General features: G+C 39.2%; 1 protein-coding gene across 1 annotated transcript in view; it reads left to right on the top strand.

Annotated features, from left to right (window-relative positions):
* Positions 1 to 1,169: 1,169 nt before the first annotated feature.
* CTPS2 (CTP synthase 2) overlaps positions 1,170 to 23,476 on the top strand; it is a 143,881-nt gene continuing 121,574 nt past the window's right edge. Inside the window, exons 1-4 of the mRNA XM_036746891.1 lie at positions 1,170 to 1,230; positions 4,037 to 4,243; positions 12,086 to 12,256; positions 12,852 to 12,952. Of these exons, the coding sequence (XP_036602786.1) occupies positions 4,078 to 4,243; positions 12,086 to 12,256; positions 12,852 to 12,952 (438 nt within the window). The 5' untranslated portion in view covers positions 1,170 to 1,230; positions 4,037 to 4,077. The remainder of the gene's footprint in view (positions 1,231 to 4,036; positions 4,244 to 12,085; positions 12,257 to 12,851; positions 12,953 to 23,476) is intronic.

Genomic DNA, 23,476 nt, shown 5'->3' with positions numbered 1-23,476 from the left:
TGTCCTGCTTTGCTAGAGAGAAACTGCTAGGGCCAACGTTTTGAAGCTAGAGAGAGATGTGATTTTGGAGCTAGATGTGATTTTGGATTTGGGGTCCAGGCACAGGCACCCAAGCACCCCACCATATACACTATATGTATATATTGCTATGTACTGTGCATATGTACGAATGTGTTTATTGCGTATATATCAATCTATATATATTTGTTGTTCAGTTGTTTTCAGTCATTTTTGATTCTCCCTGACCCCATTCTGGGTTTTCTACCTACATAGATATATCCATACACTATATATGTGTCTGTTTATATTGATATAGAGTGCATATGTTGTATGTACTGATATACAATGTATATACTATATAAATCTATACACATATAGATGTTATTATAATCTGACATATAGTATGTATATATTGATATATGTCTGTCAATATACACATGTATACAAATATTTGTTTTATGTATACATCAATGCATAGATATATATCTGTACTATATAGATGTATATTGACATATAGTATGCATACATTGATATATCAATTCATATTAATATGGTAACATAAACACCCATATATACAAATACTTGCACAGTCCTTTATACAATCTACACCTTAGTTTCAAAAGTGTGCCGCTCGAAGAGGGCCCTACTGAACTTTCTTGTTTTCTTTAGTGAATTAAAAAAAAAAGTTAGTGGTCCTTTTTTTTTTTTGGTGGGAAGGAGGATGGGAACACCATTATTGCTAACTTCCTTTCCCCAACAAATTAAAAGCCAAGAGAAAACTCTTGTGACCAGTTATGTAATAAAAGGAATGCACACAGTGGTCATCCGTGGACTTGCTATTTTTTTTAAACCATGAAACTTTTATTAAAAATAACGCACAACACCGCGAATTCCTAGGGCTGCCGGATAAACAGGGTTCATTTACAAAGCGGTTGGGGTGGAAAAGGACTGCGTAGCAGCAGATCCAGAAAACCCAAACCAAAAGGACCGGATCAGGTTTAGCTGGGACTTTGGATTCGGGGGCGCCCTCTTTTGGGGTACCAATATTCTTCCCTTCCGCCTCCCACCCCCCCACAGCCTCCCTGGGCTAACCAGGGCTCCTGGGGCCAGAGCTGGGAGGCTGCGCCACTGACAGGTGAGCTAGAAGTGGCCTGGGGGGCGGGGCGGGGGGAGGAGCTTGTGGCTGCCGCCCCCGCCCTCACTACGCCACCTCCACGGCTCCCAGCTCAGGTAATGCCTTTCCTTGCATGCACCGCGCCGGGGGCCCCCCTCTGCGGCCCGCGCCGGGCCCACGTGCCCTTCAGGGTCCCCATTGCCTCTCTCCACTCCTGGGGACGGATGCATGCCCTGGGGACCGGGCGGGACTCCCTCCTCCTCCCTCCAGCCCTGGGCCTTTGCATTAGATCTCCGCACACCTCTCCTTGCTTCCTTCCTTCCTTCCCTCCCTTCTCTTTGCAGTGCAAGAGTGGAGGCTCTAGGAAGAGGAGTAGAGGTCCTGAGCCCCCGCACAAGTGTTCCTGCGTGGCCCAGCTGCGGGCCCCGAACTCCGGGACTGGGCGCTCTGAGCCTTCCCCCGGGGCGGCCTCCTTTGTCTGGCCCCTTGCTGGTGGCGTCTTCTCTCCCCCAGTCCTGCTAGCGCTTGTCCTTCACCCCGCATTTTCCGGCAAGAGTTAAGTGGTCTAACGCTCCCCTCTCTCCGTCCTTCTCTGGAGTTGGGAATCTCCGACCTGCAGCCCGGGAAGCGTTTTGCCACAAAGTAATTTTAAAAAAGTGGGTGGGGGTGGGGAATAGGCGCAGTGAAATGAACTCAGGTAGGGAGGTCCAGGCGCGGGGTTGGGGGTGGGGGGAGGGGAAGCCGACAGATTGTGAGTAAGCGAGCGTCCGGTAAATAAGGAAATCAGCCTCCTTTTGCCCCCCTCGCACCTGCTTTCTCTTCCAGTAAGTAAAGCTCTCCCTTGCTTGTCTTTCTTGGGCTCCACCCGCTTGTGTAATTACAAAGAGAAAAAGGTTAATTACCTCCAACTGCTGCTTCCCCCCCTTTTCCTTCCTGAAAACATCTACCCTCTTGGGGACCAGTCCCCCGGTGGAGAAGGGAATGGAGGGTGGCTGCGTCCTTGCTTTAGTTTCTGCAGGTCACATGAACGTCTTGCTTTCCCTCCGCCCAGGGAAAAGTTTGTTGTGGTTTTTAAACAGAGCCCCTAAAAGAATGAAAGCTTTGGGTTCATTTTGTTCACTTGGAGTGTTTTAGAATTTGAGACCAGTGAAATTACTCAAATGACGATTGACATTATATCTGAAGCTTCTTATTACGATTGGAGGGACTTTTCCAGTAGCTGAAGCCTCAGACAGTGAAGGGGAAGGCTTAGTCTCTGTTAAACTAGAAGCTGTTCTGGTGCAGCCTAGGGAGAGAAACCTTAGGGTTACTAAACCATCCGTGAGACTTGCTTGAGGCATGACTGCAAGACTTCACAGAATTTAGTGTGTGTTGGGACAAACAACCGGCCTTCAAGCATAGTTTTATATGAGACTAGACTTCATTTCAAAATTGTTCTCTTTCCAATAATAACAAAAGTTCATGGTCATAAAATGCTTTAATGTTTCAAAAATACTTTTCTCATACAGAAGCTTGTGAAGTGTCAGGAAGCCGGATTTGTATTTGTAAGTGGCTTACACTTAGAGAGACAGAGTTGTCTTATACTTGAATATGTGTTGTAGAGGTCAGTTTTGATTTATTGGTCATTAACTGTTCGTTGGGACAAGTCAGTTTGGGAATGAGATGAACTCAGAACTTGGTATCTTAACTATTCCAGGGGTTTTAAGTGCAAAAGGATCTTGTCTGTCTTAGGTTTACATTGCAGAGAGAAGACATTGACAGTATCTAAAAGAACAGATACATGGTGCATAATGGGCAATGGAACCGACAGTATGAAGAAACAGTCATCATGATGAGCGCTTCAAGCTTAGGACTCTAGAAATGAGATTCATAATAATAGCTCACATTCATAAAATGCTTTGTAAAGTACTTTCCTCGTTGGGAAGTAGATTGCAAATATTATCTTCCATGTTATAACACCCTTCAAAAAAAAAAGGAGATACGGAAAGGTTAAGTGACTTACCTTTTAAAAATTAAATGTTTTGTTGAAGTTTTTTTTTAAAAAATCATCACTCTCCAATGACTCCTCCCCCACCCCCTCACCTTCCAAAAAGTATAGTTAAAAAGCATACATACTTTGGACTCAAACTAGAAAATTAAAAAGAACTTACTACATCTCAATTTCAAAGGTACCCACTTCTACTATAGGAGTTAGAAACAGTTGAAAAAGAACACATTTACCGTGTAGACACCACGTATATTTTGTAACTGTGTAATAAAATGGCATCTTCCAATGACTTGGAAAGCCAACGAAGGAAACATTGGATATGTTGATATCCAATTTTGGATGTATTAATGAGAAGTTAATGATAGGGGTATCGATGCTAGCAACACAATTGTTGCTAACATTGCTACCTCCGAAGGTAAGATAGAATCCCAAATGGGAAATCAAGTAGAGCTAAATCTTCCCAGAAGCTTTCCACAATAAAGGAGGGGAGGGAGGACAGGAAGAGAAAACAGTACCTTTCCTATATTTAGCACATCACAAAATCTTCTGGTTTTTTTTCCTTCATATGACAGGCCTAAATTAAATATCCTGAATAAAAGAGGAGAGGTTCTTTAGTTTTCAGTTTTGTTTGTTTTTTTGCTTATCAAAGCATGATTGTATTAAGAATGGGGATGAATAGAATTTCTCCAAGAAAATAGATATGCATCTTTGCCTGCGTAGAATACTTAGGGTTTCTGCTGTTGAAAGCAAAAGTTAGTAGGAAACCTGGAAAATAGGGTCTTTTTCAAATGTTTATAATTTTGACAGTAGAAGTGGGTAGTTTTGAAATTCAAGTGTAAGCTGTTTTTAATTTTTTAGTTTGACTCAAAGTGTCCTTTTTATGAAAATGAAACAAAACATTCTTTCCATGGTGTGATAACTGCTTTTTCTTTCAGATTCCTGATCTGGGTACTGGCCTTTGGCCATTGGGCTGCCAATGAAGTATATCCTGGTCACTGGAGGGGTCATATCCGGCATTGGAAAAGGGATCATTGCAAGCAGCATCGGTACTATCCTAAAATCATGTGGCCTCCGAGTAACTGCCATCAAAATCGATCCTTATATTAACATTGATGCTGGAACCTTTTCGCCCTATGAGCATGGTATAGTAGAGGATACAGTTTTGTTGCTGTTTAATGTATTCACCTTTTTTAGGGATGTTGGTATATTTTTTTTTGGAGAAAATTAAAAATTTGAATGAGAATGAGCTATATTAGGACAGTCTAGTACCCCTTCTTTTGGCTTTTTTCTTGTTTGGCCATTTTCAGTCATGTCTGACTCTTCCTGATCCCTTTTTGGTGTTTTCTTGGCAAAGATACTATGGTAGTTTGCCATTTCCTTCTCCAGCTCATTTTATAGGTTGAGGAAACTGAGGCAAACAGGGTTAAGTGATTTGCCCAGGGTCACACTGCTAGTAAGTGTCTGAGGCCAGATTTGAACTCAAGAAGATGAGTCTTCTTGACTTCAGGCACGGCACTCTATCTACTGCACCATCCTGCCCCATTCTTTTGGATTACGTTTACTCAGTTTCCTGGCTTCTAGAAATTTCTTACACTTATGTTGTTGCCTTAGCCAATTATTTAAGAAGACAGAACTGACCTGTAGCCTGAAAATTTTTTCTTTCAATAGTATTTTATTTTTATTCCAACTACATGGAAAGATAGTTTTTAGCATTCATTTTTGTAAGATTTTGAGTTCCAAATTTTTCTCCCTACCTTCCCTGCTCCCGTCCCAAGACAACAAACAATCTGATATAGGTTATACATGTACAATCATGTTAAACATATTTTCTCATTAGTCATATTGTGAAAGAAATAATCAAAACAAAAGGGAAAAGCCATGAGAAAGAAAAAAAAAGTGAAAATAGTATGCTTTGATCTGCATTCAGACTCCATAGTTCTTTTCTCTGGATGTGGATAGCATTTTCCATCATGAGTCTTTTGGAATTGTCTTGGATCGTTGTATCGCAGAGAAGAGCTAAGTCTGTCATAGTTGCACAGTGTTGGCCTGAAACTTTTGACAGAACTCTTTGTCCTCAGAAAATGGCTCTTAACTTTGAAGCCATTAAAAAAAAAATTGGACCTGTGATTTTATCAGTGTGGAGCAATCCTCCTACCACTTGAAGATCAGCACATGCACTGTAAACAGGACAGTCTTAGAGTTACCTGGCACAATAAGAGGTTGAGTCCATGGTCACACAGCTAGTAGCAAGCAGGAGTTGAATCCAGATTGTCTTGACTCTTAAGGTTAATTCTGTATCCACTAGTGCATAGTATCTCTCAATATACTTCCTTGTGAGTAGGGGCTGCTTCATTTGTTTTATTTTTATCTCAGTCACCTAGCATAGTGCCTGGCACATAGAAAATACTTAATAAATGCTTCTTGATTTGATTCAAAATTTCCTAAATTGGTACCTAAATTTGCCTGTAAAGAGGCTATTTTAAACTGTAAATTGAAGCTCTTGAATTACTTTCATGTGTTTCTCCTTGACCGCCTTGTTGGGCCACTTGTTGGACCTGAGATAATTTCAAACCAATTTTACTAAGAGCTTAATTCAGACATAGTTAAGTGAGATCTCCCTTTATTCCAAAATCAAGTAAGTTTATCCCTAGTATTTTTTTTTAGCATAGGTAACTTAAAGTTGCTTGAGTAGTTTAGAGTTGAAAATCATGATTGAATGGGGTTGGATAGACTCTAGAGGGGAAGTTGGAGAATGGATAGTTTGGGGTAGTCGGAAGTTAAGTATTGAAATAAAATTTGTTTATTTATTTAGTTTTAGTTTTCAACGTTCACTTTTATAAGATGTTGCATTCTAAATTTTTCCCTCTCCCTCACTTCCCATCTCCCCGAGATGGGTATGTAATCTGATACATGTATAATCATATTAAACATATTTCCACATTAGTCATGTTGTGAAAGAAGAATCAGAACAAAAGGGAAAAAACATGAGAAAGAAAAAACTGAAAACCAAAAAAAGTGAAAATAGTATACTTTCATCTGCATTCAGACTCCATAGTTCTTTCTCTGGATGTGAGCAGCATTTTCCATCATGAATCTCTTGGAATTGTCTTAGATGGTTTCATTGCTTAGAAGAGCTAAGTCTAACAAAGTTTGGTCATCGCACAATGTTGCTCTTACTGTGTACAATGTTCTCCTGGTTCTGCTCACTTCACTCACCATCCGTTCATGCAAGTCTTTCCAGGTTTTTCTAAAATCCTCCTGCTTACCATTTCTTATGGAGCAATAATATTCCATTACATTCATATACCATAACTTATTCAGTCATTCCCCAATTGATGGGCATCCCCTCAATTTCTAATTCTTTGGCAGCACAAAAAGAGCTGCTATAATTATTTTTGTGTATGTGGGTCCTTTCCTCTTTTGTATGATCTCTTTGGGATACAGCCCTAGTACTGAATAAGATTTTTGAAATGTGAAAAATTAACGGTAGGAGGTTGGGAAAGGAAGAGAGACACACACACATGCATACACACAGACAAGGAGAGACAAAGAGAAAGAGACACAGAGGAAGAGGAGACAGACAGGAAGATGCGAAAAAGAAAGCACAAATGGGCAGAAGTACGAAGTTGATAGCTAACAGGTTTGTTTAATTTTGTGATAATCTTGATTCTGTCACTGTAAAACCTTGGGCAAATTGGTCAAACTCTTGGGCTACAGTTTCCTCAACTGTACAGTGAGGAACTTGAAAGGGATCTCTAAAATCCTTTCAAGCTCTTACTTCATGATTCTTTGAATAATTGAATAATTAAATCTATAAATCATCAGTCAGTAAACATTTATTAAGCACCTACTGTGTGTGCCAGACACTGTGCTAAGTACTGGAGATACCAAGACAAAAGTGAAACATTTCCTGACCTCAAGAAGCTAATATTCTAATGGGGGAGATTACGTGTGTGTGTGAGAGAGAGAGACAGATGGACATGGTCAGACCTATGTTTTAGGAAAATCTCTTTGGCAGCTGTATAGAGGATAGATTGAAGTGGGGAGAGAATTGAGGTGAGAAGGCCAATAGACTATTACAATAATCCAGATTAGAGGTTATGAGGATATGAACTATATAGTGAGGTGGCTATCTAAGTGGTGAGAAGAGGATGTGTATGAGAGATGTTATGGAGATAGAAATGACAGTATTTGGCAATTGATTAGATATGTGGGGTGAATCTGGGTCACTATAAAGTTGGTGGTACTCTCAGTAGTAATAAGGAAATTTGGAAGAGGAGTGGGTTTTGAGGGAAAGATGATGAGTTCTGCTTTAGACCTACTTGAAATATCTAATCAATATTTGGGAATATGAGACTGAAGCTGAAGGGAGCTGCAGATAGAGATCTGGGAGTCATCTGTGTAGTGATTGACCTATGGACCTGTTCCATTGGATGTGATGTGGCCATGTTTTTGTCCTTCACTCTCAACGAGGACCATGACATTAGGATGGTGATGCTATGACGTGCAAGTGAAATGGATTTAAGTGATGGAGGGTTGTGCAGAATCACCAGCCTTTTTCCTCTGGAGCTATCTGAATCCAGTGGCCAGATATAGATAGAGACAACTGGAGATGACCCAGGATGCATTAGGGGACCTTGACCTTTTCAAACCAAGGTCTTCAACAGGTCCCAGTTTGACTGAGGCAAAGCCCATTCATTGATTAAGATCTGGGAGGCGAAGACCCTTAGGGTTGGAAGGAAGGAAAGGGGGGGGAGGGAGGAAGGGAGGGAGGGAGGGAGGGAGGGAGAGAGAGAGAGAGAGAGAGAGAGAGAGAGAGAGAGAGAGAGAGAGAGAGAGAGAGAGAGAGGAAGAGAGGGAGAGAGGGACAGAGGGGAGAGAGAGAGGGGGAGAAGTAAGAAGTAAGTGTTGCCAACTGGCCAGTTCCAGTTTGTTCCCAGTGGGCAGCAACTTTCTACTCACATAGATTGCTGTTTGCCTTTGTTCTCAAAGAGAGCCATGACATCAGGGAGATGATTCTATGACACGCAAGTGAATGGATTTAAGTGAAGGAGGGCTGTGCAAAATCGCCAGCCTCACTTTTGGGGCCATGTGAGAGAAAAGAGGAGAGGACCCTGGCCACAGTTAGCAACGTTGATGATGAATAACCCAGCAAAGGAGATTGAGAAGATGATGTCAGCTAGATAGAAGGAGAACAAGGAGAGAATATTGTTTTTGGTCAGTCTTTCCGTCATGTCCCTGACTCTTCATGACCCCATGGACCACAGCACTCCAGGCCCTTCTATCCTCCACCATATCTTGAAGCCTGTACAAGTTCATATCCATTGTTTCCTTGTCAGTCTCTCTCCATCTCGTTCTCTGCTGTCCCCTTCTCCTTTTGCCTTCAGTCTTTTCCAACTTTAGGGTCTTTTCCAGTGAGTCCTGGCTTTCTCATTTATTGTAGGCAAAGTATAGGAGAGAGTGGTGTCCCAGAAACTCAAAGAAGAGATAGCATCTAGGAGGAGAGGGAGGTCAGGAGAAGAAGTCAGGAAATATGAGGATTGAGAAGAGGCCGTTAAGTTTAGCAATCATGAGAGCACTGGTAAAAGAGCTCAGTGGTGAGGTGGGAAGCCAGATTTCTGAGTGCTTAAAAGAGTAAGAGGAGAGTAAATGGAAGCACTGATAGCTTTTTCAAGGAATTTGGCTGACAAAGGGAGAAGAGATACAGGGCGTATCTAGTGAGGATGGTGAGATCTAGTGAGTTTTTTTAAAATTTTAGGGTTTGGGGATACTTGGGTGTGTTTGTAGTCAGCAAAGAAAGAACTAGTGAACTGGAAAAGATTAGAGAGAGAATAATATTGGTCTTGATCTTGTGGAGATGACAGAATTTTAGTATAGGTTTTTAAAATAATTTCTTCTAATAGGCTTTTAAAATAATTTTAATACTAATCACAAAATCACAGGTTCCTATACTTTTTGGAGTTAGTTTTGATGTCACTACTACTGTCTCCAAATCCAGAAAAGTGCTTTGTGATTTGAAAATTTACTTTTGTTTTGAGGCAGTTAAGGTTGTCCAGGGTCTCCCAACTAGTAAGTGTCTGAGGCTGGATTTGAACTCAGGTCATCCTGACTCCAGGGCTGGTCCTCTTCCCATTGTACCTCCTCTCTGCTCCTCAAAATTCACTTTCAAAATGAATTCAAAGAAAACCTGCTAATTTCACCATATCCCCAAAATAATTGAAGATGCATTGAGGTGTCACAGGATTAGGGCACATGGCCTGCCCTGAGAACTTGGAGACACAAGGCAGTTGCTGCCAAAGGAAGTGTTCAAGACAGTAGGACCTTGGCTTCTTTCTGTGATCCTGGGTTAATGGATTAAAATGAATTTTAAGCAGGAAGTAAATCAACTGTGTGTTAAGCACAGACAATTATAATCATGAGTTCTTTCAATTTGCCTCTTCTTTTTTTTTTGCAGCTTTAGAATAAGAGAGGGCTGCCAGACAGAAAGAACACTTATGAGAATTATCATGAGATATAAAAGAGGGAGGCTGAATTGAGTTCTCCGGGCAATTGGATATTTTTCACTGTGATTTCCAGCATTGACAATTGAAGCTTCTTATTGAGTTTGGAATTGTCAGTGAGGTTTAATTCTTCTAAAGCAGCTTTAGAAAAGCTGACCCATAATGAGGATGGCCCATGTTTAGCAAGTATAATGGAGACCTAGAGACATTTCTTCTCAATTAGTGACTGTGCCTCCAGAAATGTCTCTACTTTCCTTTGTATTATCTTTCTAAAAACCGAAGCTTTATTCGAGATGGTCTAATTCAAAATTTGGTCCTGGCAATTTCAAAGCAGAAGATGCTGGTGTTCTGAAGCAAATTATTATACTTTTAAAGTCTTTTGTGAGATGTGTTGAGTTTGGAAGAGCAAAATCCTAAGGAGGAAGAATTTTAAATAAACAGATTCAAAAGACAATAATAGGCTTCATCAAAAGGACCATAAGATATTTCCCTTAAAAGAAAAAAACAAACTAACCTCTCATTTTATTAAAAAATTAATTTTAGAAGCATTTATCTCTCCTTTCCACTGCCCCTAACGTTGAACAACTTTTAAAAAAGAAAAAAGAAAACCTTTATAACAAATATGTATAGTCCAGCAAAACAAACTCACACACTAGCCATGTTTAAAAATGTGTGTGGTATTCTACATTTTAAGTCCCTCACCCTGCTGGCAGGGGGTAGGTTGCATGTTTCATCATCAGTCTTGTGATGATGGTGGTTTATCAGTGCCCTGGTCAATGTTCCAAAGTCTTTCTCTATACTATCGTTGACAATCTATACATTGTTCTCTTAGTTCTGCTCATTTCACTCGACATCAGTTTCTAGAAGGCTCCCCAGTTTCCGCTGAAACTATTCATTTCTTGTTTTGCATGACGATATATGCATCACCTATGTCAAATTGCTTGCCTTCTCAAGGGAGGGGAAAGGGAGAGAGGAGATAATTTGGAATTCAAAATTTGACAAAAGAATGTTAAAATTGTTTTTATATGTAATTGGGAAAAACAAATATGTATAAAAAGAAACTGTTCATTTCTTAAGGCCCAATAATATTCCGTTACATTCAAATGTCATTTGTTTAGCCAATATTCAGTGATGGAGAACACCCTCTTAGTTTCCATTTTTTTGGCTACTGTGAAAAGAACAGGCATATCCCCTTTTTATGAGTAAAATTTTTTTTTCTAGAGATTTTCATTAAAATAAATTGATGATTAAAGAGATTCTTTAAAATGATTTTTGGACTCTAGGTTATTTTTAGTGAAATAAAATGTATATATGTATCTGTGCATATATTAGATAGAATGTACACACACACACATACATACATACATATTCCACATAAATATACATGAAAACCCTACTTTTATGTTTCACTGTTTAGTGGACATGACTCTAGGTCCTTGAAGCCTCTCAGCAAAACTTGAGGTCTGGCAGGTCCTATCAAGGTGAAAAGGCTTTGAGAATGGACATGTTGAGAGGATCATCATCAGGTTAGATGAATTTTTTAGCTATAGCATCTCATTAGGGTGAACAGCTAGGTGGCACAGCGGATAGAGTGCTGGACCTAGAGTCAGGAATACTTTTCTTCCTGAGTTCAAATCTGGCCTCAGATACTTACTAGCTGTGTGACTCTGGGCAAGTCACTTAACCCTGTCTGCCTCAGTTTTCTCATCTGTAAAATGGGCTGGAGAAGGAAATGGTGAGCCACTTCAGTATCTTTGCCAAGAAAACCCCGAATAGGGTGACTGAAATGACTGAACAACCATCAACACATCTCATTAGGTCTGCACTTTAGTGGAAGGAGAATCCTGTTTCCTACAAGCTTTTCCTGATCTTCTTTAATGCTATTGCTTTCCCTCTGTTAATTATATTCATTTTATTTTATGTGTCTATGTATATCTATCTAAATCTCTATTTTTCTATCTTATTTGTATATATCTAAATCTTTATTTTTCTATCCTGTTTGTACTTGTTTTCATGTCTTTCCCATTAAACTGTATGTTTTTTGAAAGCACAGACTGCCTTTTAACTGTAACAGTTCCTGGCACACAAGTAGGCACTTAATAAATGCTTATTAACTGACTGAGTTCTCTACATCAATGAAAGCATAGGTCCAGTCACTTAATAAATGCTTATTAACTGAGTTCCCTACATCAATGAAAGCATAGGTCTAGTCCTTATCCTTATCTCTATTAAAGTATGATAGAAAGTTTTCATATCTATTAGTAGGCTAAGACTAATTTTTTGTTGTTGAATCGTTTTTCAGTTGTGTCTGACTCTTTGTGACCCCATTTGGGAAATGGTGTTAAGTGACCTGCCCAGAGTCATACAGATGCTAAGTGTCTGAGGGCAGATTTGAACTCAGGAAGTCTTCCTGACTCTAACCTTGGTGCTCTATCCACTATTTTAAAATAACCCTAAACATTGTTTTGATCTTTTTTTTGTCAGGTGAGGTGTTTGTATTAAATGATGGTGGAGAAGTTGATCTAGACTTGGGAAATTATGAAAGGTTCTTGGATATTAACCTTTATAAAGACAACAATATCACTACGGGGAAGATCTATCAACATGTTATCAACAAAGAAAGGCATGGTGATTACTTGGGGAAAACAGTACAAGGTATGCCCATGAATCTTTAAAAAATGAAAGCTTTGACTTTCTTTGGTGGTGTATACTTTTTTTTTTTTATAAAATAGCATGCTTACATATTACAAACATGTGAAAATAGGGAACAGCTATTGTATTTTCCTACTACTAAACTTTGTCGTTTCTACTTAAAAAAAAAGTTTTGACCTTTTTTTTTTTAAGTTTTGACATCTTATTATGATGTGACCTGAATGTGAATTCAAATTATCAAAGGTATTTGTTGGCCGATTTGAATATTTAGAATTGGATTAAATGTACTCTGGTGAGTACATTTGATTAGAAAAGAAGCATCGAAGGAAATAAATCCTGATGAACACATCTTAATTTCATTCATACACAATAAAGAACAATTATAATTTTAATTTTAGCTATCAATTTTTTAAAGTTACTATAATTAAATGTCTAATTTGTTCTGTATAAGAAAAACATCTTGTCATCCTTTATTTAGTGAAGAGAAGTCTAGCATCCCAGGGCTAACTTGTAAGCCTTCATATCTGTGTTGTTTGGATAGCTTAAAAAGATGCTCAGTAGCAGTAATGACTAATTTTACATTTATTGCCTTTTCTAGTTGTTCCTCATATTACCGATGCTGTTCAGGAATGGGTGATGAATCAGGCCAAAATTCCGGTGGATGGTCACAAGGAAGAACCCCAAATATGTGTCATAGAGGCAAGTATAGGATATGTTTGTATTGGCCCCCATGCTGTCTATAAATGCTAACTATTATAATTAATATTATTTGGATATGTGTTTACTAATGTCAGATGTCTAATGTCAGATATCTCAGTGGCACGTAATTTTACATAATCTTTCTTCCTTTTCATCAGTCTTGTGTACAGTCTTCCCTAACTCCAGTCAGTGCGGAAGGAAGCTAACCTGAACCATCTACTCACATTTGTATAGATGGCAATTTCAAGAAATATTGTATAGAACAGAATCCCTGATTTCCTAAGTACCCTATTTCACCGCATAATTGTTGCACCCAAAAATTGGTTTATAGCCTTTCATCCAGTAATCATCACATGGTATGATTCTGTTTGTCACGCTGCATAAAAGGAGCAGCAGTGTATTCACCGGTGGCATATGGATACGCATTTACTCTTGAGTGTTGTGAGCCTAGAGCCTCAAGTTCTCAGTGCATGTGCGTGGTTTGTTTAGAGCGCTGCAGTACTAACCATATTGTCACTCAACCCAGTGAAGAGCCATAGGCTTGAGGGGAGGGGGTGGGCAGGCACAACAGCTAGGAGTAAGTCACATGATATGGTAAGACTTGCATCTTCCCACTCTGGATAAATGGTACAGTTTATCTGCCAGTGACACATTAACGTGCAAAGCATCTCTTTCTGATTATGAGTAAATGTAAAAGCTATCCAAGGGCTTCAAGCGGAAAGTGATTGTGTTAGCTGAACAGTGTGGAAACTAAAAGACGAGCCATTTCGGCACAATTTATTTTTAAAAAAGCTTCACATAATGGTCGCGCTCCACTTTTTTGCAAAAAAATTGGCATAAAACCTGTAGCGATTATGTGTTGAAATATGGCATGTTAACATCATGAGGGATAAAATCTAATGCAGATGCATTCCACAATAATAGTGCAAGCTAGCAGTTGCTTTTACGAATATTAACTCACTTTATCATCACAACAACTCTAGGAGGCTATTTTTAGTCCCTATTTTACAGATGAAGGAACAGGCAAATTGAGGTTAAATGACTAAGCCAGGGTCACATAGCCAGTAACTCTCTGAGCCTGCAGTTGAGCTCAGTGCTTCTTGACTCCAGGCCCAGTGTTCTGTTTGATGAGCCATTTAGCCGCCTTTATGAAACCTTATATTCCATTTTCTATCTCCCTTTCCCCCCACACTTTCCTGTACCCTGGCATAGAAAAAGTTTTTCAGTTGTGGTGACATTGTGGCTCCTTCTCCCATATGCCTTCTTCAGCTATACCTTATGTTTCATGGCTTGGCATTCATGTCTTTGATGTTGAACTGGCTTGGCTTTGGAAGGCAGCTGTTATTAGCTTGGTCTTAGCAGTCAGACTGGGGCGGGTCTTAAACACTCCTTCCCTCAGTTACTATGATGCTTGCATTTAGGATCATGGGATTGACAGCTGGAAGTGAATGTAGGACAAAAAGGACTGGCTCTAGTGTCAAGGGACCTGGATTCAAATCCTAACTCTAGTAGGGGTGAGCTGTGAGGGATGAGCTTTGGTTTTCTGAGCTGTAAAGTGAAGATGTTGGACTTGAAGATTTCCAGGGTCCCTTCGGGCACCCTAAAACTATGATCCCAAGTGATCTCGTCTAACTGTCTCATTTTACAGACGGTCAGATTAAGGTTTTACTTCAAAGTGAAGTGACCTGCCTAAGGTCACACCAGTAGAAAGTAGCAAGGTTGGGATTCAAACTCATGTACTTGGCCTTCACATACAGCAAGCTGTTCATGACACCATGGATGCCCATAATTGTTAGACTAGAAGTCTGAGGCCTTAGAATGTAGAATTTGTGTCTGTCTTGCTTTCCCCTGCCCTTTCCTCTCCATCTCCCCTATCTCTCTCTTGACCTTTCTCTCTCTCACCTCCCTCCTTCCTTTCTCTCCCTCTGTCTCTCCCCTCTCTTCCTCCTCTCTCCCTCTTTCTCTATCTTTATTTGACTATGTATCTATGTGTATCTATGTATACACACACACACACACACACACACACTGTCTAAGAGTATGAGAACTTTTGAGTTGAATTTAATCATTATTCTTCTAACAACTGTGAGGGCTCATTCCTAGTCTACAGTTTGGGAACTTTGCTAGACATGACTTTGGAGGTTAGGAAATGCATTTTAATAGGTCATGAAGAAAATATGCTGTCCAATAGAGCTGAACGATGTATTTAAATTAGTCAGCAGGCATTTATTAAGCACTTATTATATGTTCCAGGCATCCTGCTAAGCCCTAGGGATACAAAAAAAAAGGCAAAAACTAGCTCTTAAGAAGCTCATTTTCTAATGAGGGAGCCAGCATGCAGATATAGACAATGTAAATAGGAGATAATCTTAGATGAGAGAATATAGAAGTTGGGGGGAGTGGGGGCTAGAAAGATTGTAGATGTAGATGGTAGCATTTGAGCTATGTTATAGGACCTCTAGCCCAGGCCCTGAAAGTAAACCTGATTTAAAGGATGATAAAATTCAAAGGTATAAAGGACTGATAAGGCTATTATTTAGTTCAAATCCAGCAGGGGTGTGCTGGAGCCAGCTTGTACCAACTCTAGCAATTAGCATTTACATCTTAGAAATTGTCACACACTAAAAATCAGGGCTTGATTCATTGTTTTGTTGATTGTCTAGAATTAAGAAAGTGATGGAGAAACTATTAATAATATAGATTAAACTTGAAAGTATGTTGAGCATGGAGAGCCAGTGGTTAAGCATTTTCTACTCAGCATGCGGCTGAACTCCGGGGATCATCTTCCCATCAGACTGCCCTGACTCCTTTACACCAACATGATGCATTCTATGAATGTTCTAGCTGTGAATGTTCTGCTTGAAATGCTTTCTCAAAGACAGTCTGCTTGAGAGATATCTATCATCTGTTTATGTAGATGGGTTTATACAGATAGATGATAGAGGAGGAAGTATATTATCCTTCCCACTTTTTTTCAAATGAGGAAATATGTGCCGAGAGGTTACACGATTTGTCTAAGTTACACCCTGGTCTGCCGATTCCATGTCTGGTCTCTACTCACTAAATCAGTGCCACCCTAGCTGATGAGGTGGTATCTCTGTCTCTCTGTCTCTGTCTGTCTCTCTGTCTCTTTCTCTCTCTTGGTCTATCTATCTCTGTATCTACAGATAGATATTTATATCTCTTTCTCATCTATTTACTTATGAAGCAGGTGCTCACATGGTGGTCAGAAAAAGTGATACAAGGATACTCTCAAGGTCTCTTTTAGGAACTTTGGAATTGATTGCACGACATGGGAGACACTGGCACAGGACCACCCAACATGGTATGCCCTCATCAGAGAAGCTGCTGTGCTCTATGAGCAAAGCAGAATTGAAACAGTTCAAAAGAAACGCAAGATGTGCAAATTTAGAGAATCCACCCCAAGTGTTCACACGGACTATTTGTGTCCGACCTATGGTAGAGCCTTCTGACCTTGTATTGGCCTGATCAGCCACAGTTGGATTCGTTGTAATTTGACTCTAGTGTAGTGATGTCATTTTGGTCCTCTTTAAGGACAAAGGGCAATAACCACCACCACCTACTTATCAATAGATCTTGCTATATTGATAGAACTGCTGTCTATCTATCAATTGATCTATCTATCTATCTTACCACCTATCTATATAGGTTATCTAGCTGTCCATCTATCTAGATCGATAGATCCATCTGTCTATAGGTATCTATAGATAGATAGATGATAGATAGAAATAGATATCCTCACTAGCTAGGGTAGCAGTAGGATAGTAAGTAGAGGCCCAGATGTGAAGTTATTAGACCATTTAAAAAATCTAAATACATTTAAATAAGTAGTACAGAGTTTGTTTTCCTGACCTTTGGAGGTGAGATTGGGGTGGGATGAAGAATTTAGGATTTAGAAATATACTAGTAGTAACACTGAAAGATTCTTGGTAGGAAAACTGCATTTGACTTTATCCCTGTGTTTAAAATGAAAATTTTTTTCCAGATGGTTGACAGGATGCATGCAGTTCCATTCTTGGCCACATGAGTGCAGAAGCAGATAAGTTTTAAAGGTTTAGTTTCAGAATCTGATGCCTTAGGAATGCCTTAGAAATTAATATTAGCTACGTGGAGAGTCTGTCTACTTTGATTTTTTTATTTAGGTAATTTCCCCTGAAACATTTTTAAAATTTGTTACGCTTTTAACTGGTAATGTTGTGCCTGGTAAATTGATAGGGCATCTTTTTGTGCATTGTTCCCTCCCCTTCTCTTTTTCTGGTTGAAAATTATATTCCTAGGGATTTCCATGATGTAGTTTGATTATATCAGTTTATCATTCATTAAAAATTTCAAAAAATTTTTTTGGAGACTGGATCTTTCTGTCTCTTTATCCTCATGAGTTCAAATCTGACCCCAGACACTTACAAGCTGTGTGACCCTGGGCAAGTAACTTAACCCTTTCTGCCTTAGTTTCTCATCTGTAAAATGAGCTGGAAAAGGAAATGGCAAATCACTCTAGTATATTTGCCAAGAAAACCCCAAATGGTGTCACGAGGAGTTGGACAGGACTAAAATGTCTGAACAACAACTTTCTATCTTGTCTAAGTTGGAAGTATATCAGCCATTAGTTGGCACGGAGGCTTTGACCTGCTCCAGTTCAGATATGGGTCAGTTTGCCCCTATTTAGGCATCCTGGGGGCTCCTCGTATTAGTGCCAGACTTAATTTAGACACAGGGTCAGCTTTTCCCTGTTGCTCCTCAGAATTCCTGAGCTCAAGTGATCCAGTAGCCTCAGCTTCCCAGGTAACAGGGATGTGCCACCAATTGAAAACTTAAAAAAAATTATCCTTACCAGCTTTAAAATAATGGTACTTTGTCCTCAGAAATATAGTGCAGAACGTTATTTAATCAAATTCAGTGGTAATTATTAAGAAATGTTATGAAAACATTTTATTCACAGCTGGTATTTAAAAAAAGATATAATTTCACTATTGCTTTTTCAAATCAGCTTCACTCATGTGGCTTGCTGTTTTGGCCAGAGTTAGTGGCACAGATATTCGGTGACGTATTTCATCCCATCATGCCTTCTCCCCTTGATCTGATTAATGCCCTTTCAGCAACTTGGATGAGAACATAAGGGGGTGGTGTTGTTATTTTCTTATTTATTTGAAGTATAGTCATGGGAAGAATGAGCTTGAACAAGACCTTTAACTTCTCAGTTTACCCCATCTGTAAAATGTGGCAGTTAGACGAGGTAATAATCTTGGTCCATTCTAGCTGTAAATCCTGCATGTTTTTGTGGCATGATTTATGTGTAGGTAAGAAGAGAATTTTATTTTGGCTTCATATTTTAGTAGTAGACTATTAATTATTTGGAATTGATCTTTGGTCTGGTAATTGGTTCATAATTAGTTATAGCAACACTTCTCATAATAGAACTGGATAAGGTTATTTGACTTTGAGATTTTGATTTATGTAAATGATATTTACTCAGGGTAAAATATTACCTCCTTTTCTTTTCTTCTCCCACATGAAACACTTTTCTCTAACCACTCTGCCTGTATAAATCCTACCCATCGTTCACTTAACAAATATTTGGGAGCCTACTAGATATGCTACTACTGTGTTAGGCACTGGACGTGGCGGGAAGGGAGTGTTGGGAGAAGATGAGGACAGAAAACGTTTGACAGTTCCTATTCTCAAGGATCTTGACCTTTTTTTGGGGGGGGTAGGGAACAAGATATAAACACAAATATTTATAACAGCATATGGTTGCATACGGTTAGGGTAAAAGAAGTGGTTGGTATCTTTGCAAAGCCAAAAAGAGCTCATTGTGAGCTTGTGTTGTCAGGAGCAGTTTTAAAATCTGCATGCAACCTTGTGCCCCCTGCCCCCAAAGCATTGCCATGTATAAAGCAGTATGGAAGAAAATGACTGTGAAAATATGATACTTTACATATAACTTGGCTTTAAAAGTACCTATTTTATAACATAAATATATTTTATTATATCACTATATTATATAACAAAATTATATGAATGAAATAAATATTAACATTGGTATGATATAATATACTATAAAAATATATTTTAAAAGTTTATCTATAAAATATATTTAACATTCTACTTGAAAAATTATCTTGCTCATCTATCCCTCTTTCAGAACTTCAGTTCTTTTTTCTTCTTTTGCATTTTCTTTTAAATGTTTCAATGGCCCTCTTTTCTAGTCTTTTTTTTTCTTTTCTGGTAAAATTGGATGGCCCCCTGTTCCCCCTCCTAACCTCCTCCCTTCAACTGAAAAAAAGTAGGAAAAAAGTCCTTGTAAGAAATAGGCATAGTTGGGGCAGCTAGGTGGCACAGTGAGTAGAGCACCAGCCCTGGAGTCGGGAGGACCTGAGTTCAAATCTACCCTCAGACACATTTACTAGCTGTGTGACCTTGGGCAAGTCACTTAACCCTAATTGCCCTGCCTTCCGCCCTCCAAAAGAAAAAAAAAGAGATGGGCATAGTCAGACAAAACAAAGTCCAACATTGGCTATTCCTGAAAATGTTTGTATGTCTCATTCTGCACCTTGAGTCCATCATTTCTCTATCAGGAGGTGAGTAGTTTGCTTTATTATTAATTAGTACAGGAGGTAAGATTTGAGAGGGACTTTGAATGATAGAATAGGATTTTGATAGAAAAGGTAAAGGGGAAGGTCAGATTTAGGTTGAGCACGGGGACTGAGCAAGGTTCGTTCCCGGGATGGTGATTAAACAAGGCTGGCTATAGTTTATGCTCAGGGGTAGTAGGAAGCAAGTTGGATGACAGTCAAGACTGTAGACTTCAGAATGCCTGGTTAAAGACTTTGGACTTTATCCAGTAGACAGTGGGGAGCCTTGGAGCCTTTTTTTTTTTAAAGCAGGATAAATTGATATTTTAGAAGGCCTAATTTGGCAGTACCAGGGAATGGTTTTGAGGGGAGAGAACCTGAGGCAGAACACCTAGTTCTCTGCAATGATCCAGGTGTGACATGATGGAAGACCTAGGGTTAGGGACAGAGATGTGAGACTAGTGAAGGAAGACCCATGATTTAATGTGCCTGCATATGGAAAGAGAATGGGGAGTGTTAAATCCACCCAGGATGGGTGACTATAAAAATTATGTGAAGTTTCTCTCTCTGGTAGAAGGGAAAAATGAATTTAGTTTTAAACATGCCAAATTTGAGGTGACATCAAAGTAGATATGTAGGTAGGGGTGTGTTAGAACAATGATTGCTAAGTTTTCAGTTTGTTAACACCTTAGAAATTAGTAATCACCACAAATTAGGGCTTGAATTGTTGTTCGTTGAGTATCTCTAGACCTAAGAAAGTGATAATAATGAAGATTAAATTTAAAAGTTTTTGCTTACTCCTCTTCCCTCGTTCCTCTAGCCTAGTTGTAAGCTTTTACCAGCATCCCCCAGCTTGGCTCTATAAAGTGGTTTTGTTGTTCAGTCCTTGTCTGACTCTGTGACCTCCATTTGGGGTTTTCTTGGTAAAGGTACTAGGGTGGTTTTGCCATTTTCTTCTCCAGCTCATTTTACAGACGAGGAAACTGAGGGGAACAGGATTAAGTGACTTGTTCAGGGTCACACAGCTAGTGTTTGAGGCTGAACTCAGGTTCTCCTGACTCCAGGACGGGTGCTCTGGCTACTGCGTCACCTCACTGCCCCATTGCTAAACATTGGTTGAGTTAATCAGCAGTGCAGTAGAAGGCTCAGGCAATGAAGTCATCATCAGACTGGAGGCTAATCATAATATTTGGTATTTATATAACACTGTAAGGTTTACAAAGTGCTTTATATCTGAGCCTTACAACACATGTTAATGGAATTTCCACTCCATTTGGTCCTCACAGCACCTATGAATATAAGGCAGTTGAAAATAAAGCTGGAGGTTAGAAAAGAAGTCGGAGGCATTTAATCTCATTTGTGACTTTCATAGAGGTAAGCATTAGAATTATGAGAGTAGGTAATTTCACGGCAGGACTGTTCAAGGCCCACCTTTTCCACTGGGCCTTCAGTGATCTATCTCCCTTTGCAGAATTTCTTACCTGCTGTATTCAGTCTTTACATCCTGCCTGGTAGCACTGAAGTTTATTTAATTTGTTGCATTTTGCTTTTTTATTTATGCTCCTATCTAGATTGCAAACTTATTTAATCTAATTCAGTCAGCATTTATTGGCCACTTACTGTATGTAAGGCTTTGTAATAGGTAATCTGGAAGAGACTAAAGTGTTTAGCATGGCCCCTGGACTCAAGGGGCATATAGACCTCTTGTTTTATAATTCTTTTGTGTCTTCCACAGTTCTCAGCCCAGGGCTTAACCCCTAGTAAACACCTCAATATTATGATGCTAGCCAAATTTAAAATTAACTTAATTTTCAACTGAGATGAATTATTTCAGTTTTTAAAATATTTTTGATAAAACTACCTAGGTGACATTTGTAGAATGATTATATCCTATCACTGTTCAATTAATAAGTGCCTAGTATATACAAAGCACTGTACTAGATGTGCAGGTTTCAAAGACAAAAACACAGCCTCTGTCTTCAAGAACTTTATTTTTGGGGGGGAAGTGAAGGGAGTAGGTAGGAATAATATGTAAACAGATATGTAAATGAAAGGTAATTTGACACCTCCAGAGAAAGAGATGGCAAGTGGAACTATGCATAGTACAGTATTACATGTCTGAGTATGTATATGTATGTATGAGTATGTTTTATAGATATCTATGTATATGTATGTATAGCCTTCTTTGCGGGGAGGGGAGAGGGAGGGAGAAAAAAAAAGTGCATAGCAGAGAACAAAAGAAAACCTAGAAGGCAGCAAAAAAATGTGTACTGTTTATTATATAGGTTTTCTTGAAATGGAAATTTTTTTATATTGAATCCTCTTGTGTTCTGCTGTGTTCATGGAAATGTTCTTTTTTTTCCTTTTCTCGTTTTGTATTTAAGTTTAAAATGAATAAAAAATTTATGAAAAAAAGATAATTTGAGAAAGGAGACTGCTAACAAGTAGAGAGGATCATCAATGGCCTCTCCTAGGAGATGGCATCTAGGCTGAGCTTGGAAGGAAGCTAAGGATTCCAAGAGGTTTAGATGAGGAAGGAGTACACTACAGGTATTTTAGAAAGCCTAATTTGGAAGTATCAGGGAAGGGTTAGGTCATCACTTCATCACCTGGATTGTTGCGAAGGTATCTTAACTATTAAAAATAAAGTAAAATGTGCACAGCAGAGAACAAAAGAAAACCTAGAAGGAAGCAAAGAAAAGCTGGGTAGATATATGAGACTTGTGACGGAAGACCTGATGACTTAGTGTGCTTAGCTTGGGGAAGAGAATGAAAATGAAACGGGGAAGGTGACTCCAGGATGGATGATTATGGTGCATGGTGGTGGGAATTGAATGCCAGTTTTAGAGAATAGCAAATAGGCTAGTTTGGCTGGAAGATAGAGGGAGTGAAAAGGGAGGAATGTGAAGTAAGTTGGAGGCCTTTAAAAATTTGAAAGTTAGGGGCAGCTAGGTGGTGCAGTGAATAGAGCACCGGCCCTGGAGTCAGGAGGACCCTGAGTTCAAATCCAGTCTCAGACACTTGACCCACTTACTAGCTGTGTGACCTTGGGCAAGTCACTTAACCCCAATTGCCCTGCCTTTCCCCCTGGGGAAAAAAAAAACCAAAAAACTTGAAAGTTAAAAAGTGCCAGGATGAGAAGTTTATATTTTATCTTAGATACATTTGGAATGACTATTTCTGTTAGTGACAGACCTGAAAATATTTTTTGAACTTAATGTAGGGAAAATGTATTAGTTATTTTCTAATAGACATGGGCAACTGTATTCAACTTTTTGGTGATGTTGCTAGAATTCCCTGATGCTTCAAACATTTTTACTGTTGCTGCATTTGCTAACATCCGCCTTCATCCACCTGGTCCAGTTTCTTCCTTATCGTCATCCCTGGACTCTTTCCATCTCCCTATATCTTCCCTTTAAACCCACTCCAACTTATTTCTCCCCTCCTTTACTACCCCTTTGGCTTCCTTCTCTTCTCCTTAATTGTCTTCTCCTCTGCTCTAATGTCTTTCGTGTTTATTCATCTGTCATAACTCAGTCCTTTTTTCCCCCATCACCCAGTCTGATTTTTCTCATTTTTGTTTGCTTTTATACTTCTTTTTTTAAATATTTAATTTATTTATTTTCAGTTTTTAACATTCACTTCCATAAGTTTTAAATTTTCTCTCCTTCCCTCTTCCCTCCCTCCCCAAGACAGCATGCAATCCGATATGGGTTCTACACATACATTTCTGTTAAACATATTTTCGTATTAGTCATGTTGCATAGAAGAATTATAATGAATAGGAGAAACCATGAGAAAGAAAACAAAACAAAAGAGAAAAGAGTCTGCTATGCTCTGTATTCCAACTCCATGGTTCTTTCTCTGGATGTGGATGGCATTTTCCATTATGAGACCTTTGGAAAAGTTTTAGGTTCTTGTGTTGCTGAGA

Source organism: Trichosurus vulpecula, chromosome 2, assembly GCF_011100635.1.
Source record: "Trichosurus vulpecula isolate mTriVul1 chromosome 2, mTriVul1.pri, whole genome shotgun sequence".
Taxonomy (NCBI): Eukaryota; Metazoa; Chordata; class Mammalia; order Diprotodontia; family Phalangeridae; genus Trichosurus; species Trichosurus vulpecula.
The sequence above is the reverse complement of the archived record's forward strand: the minus strand, read 5'-3'. Positions and strand labels throughout refer to the sequence as shown.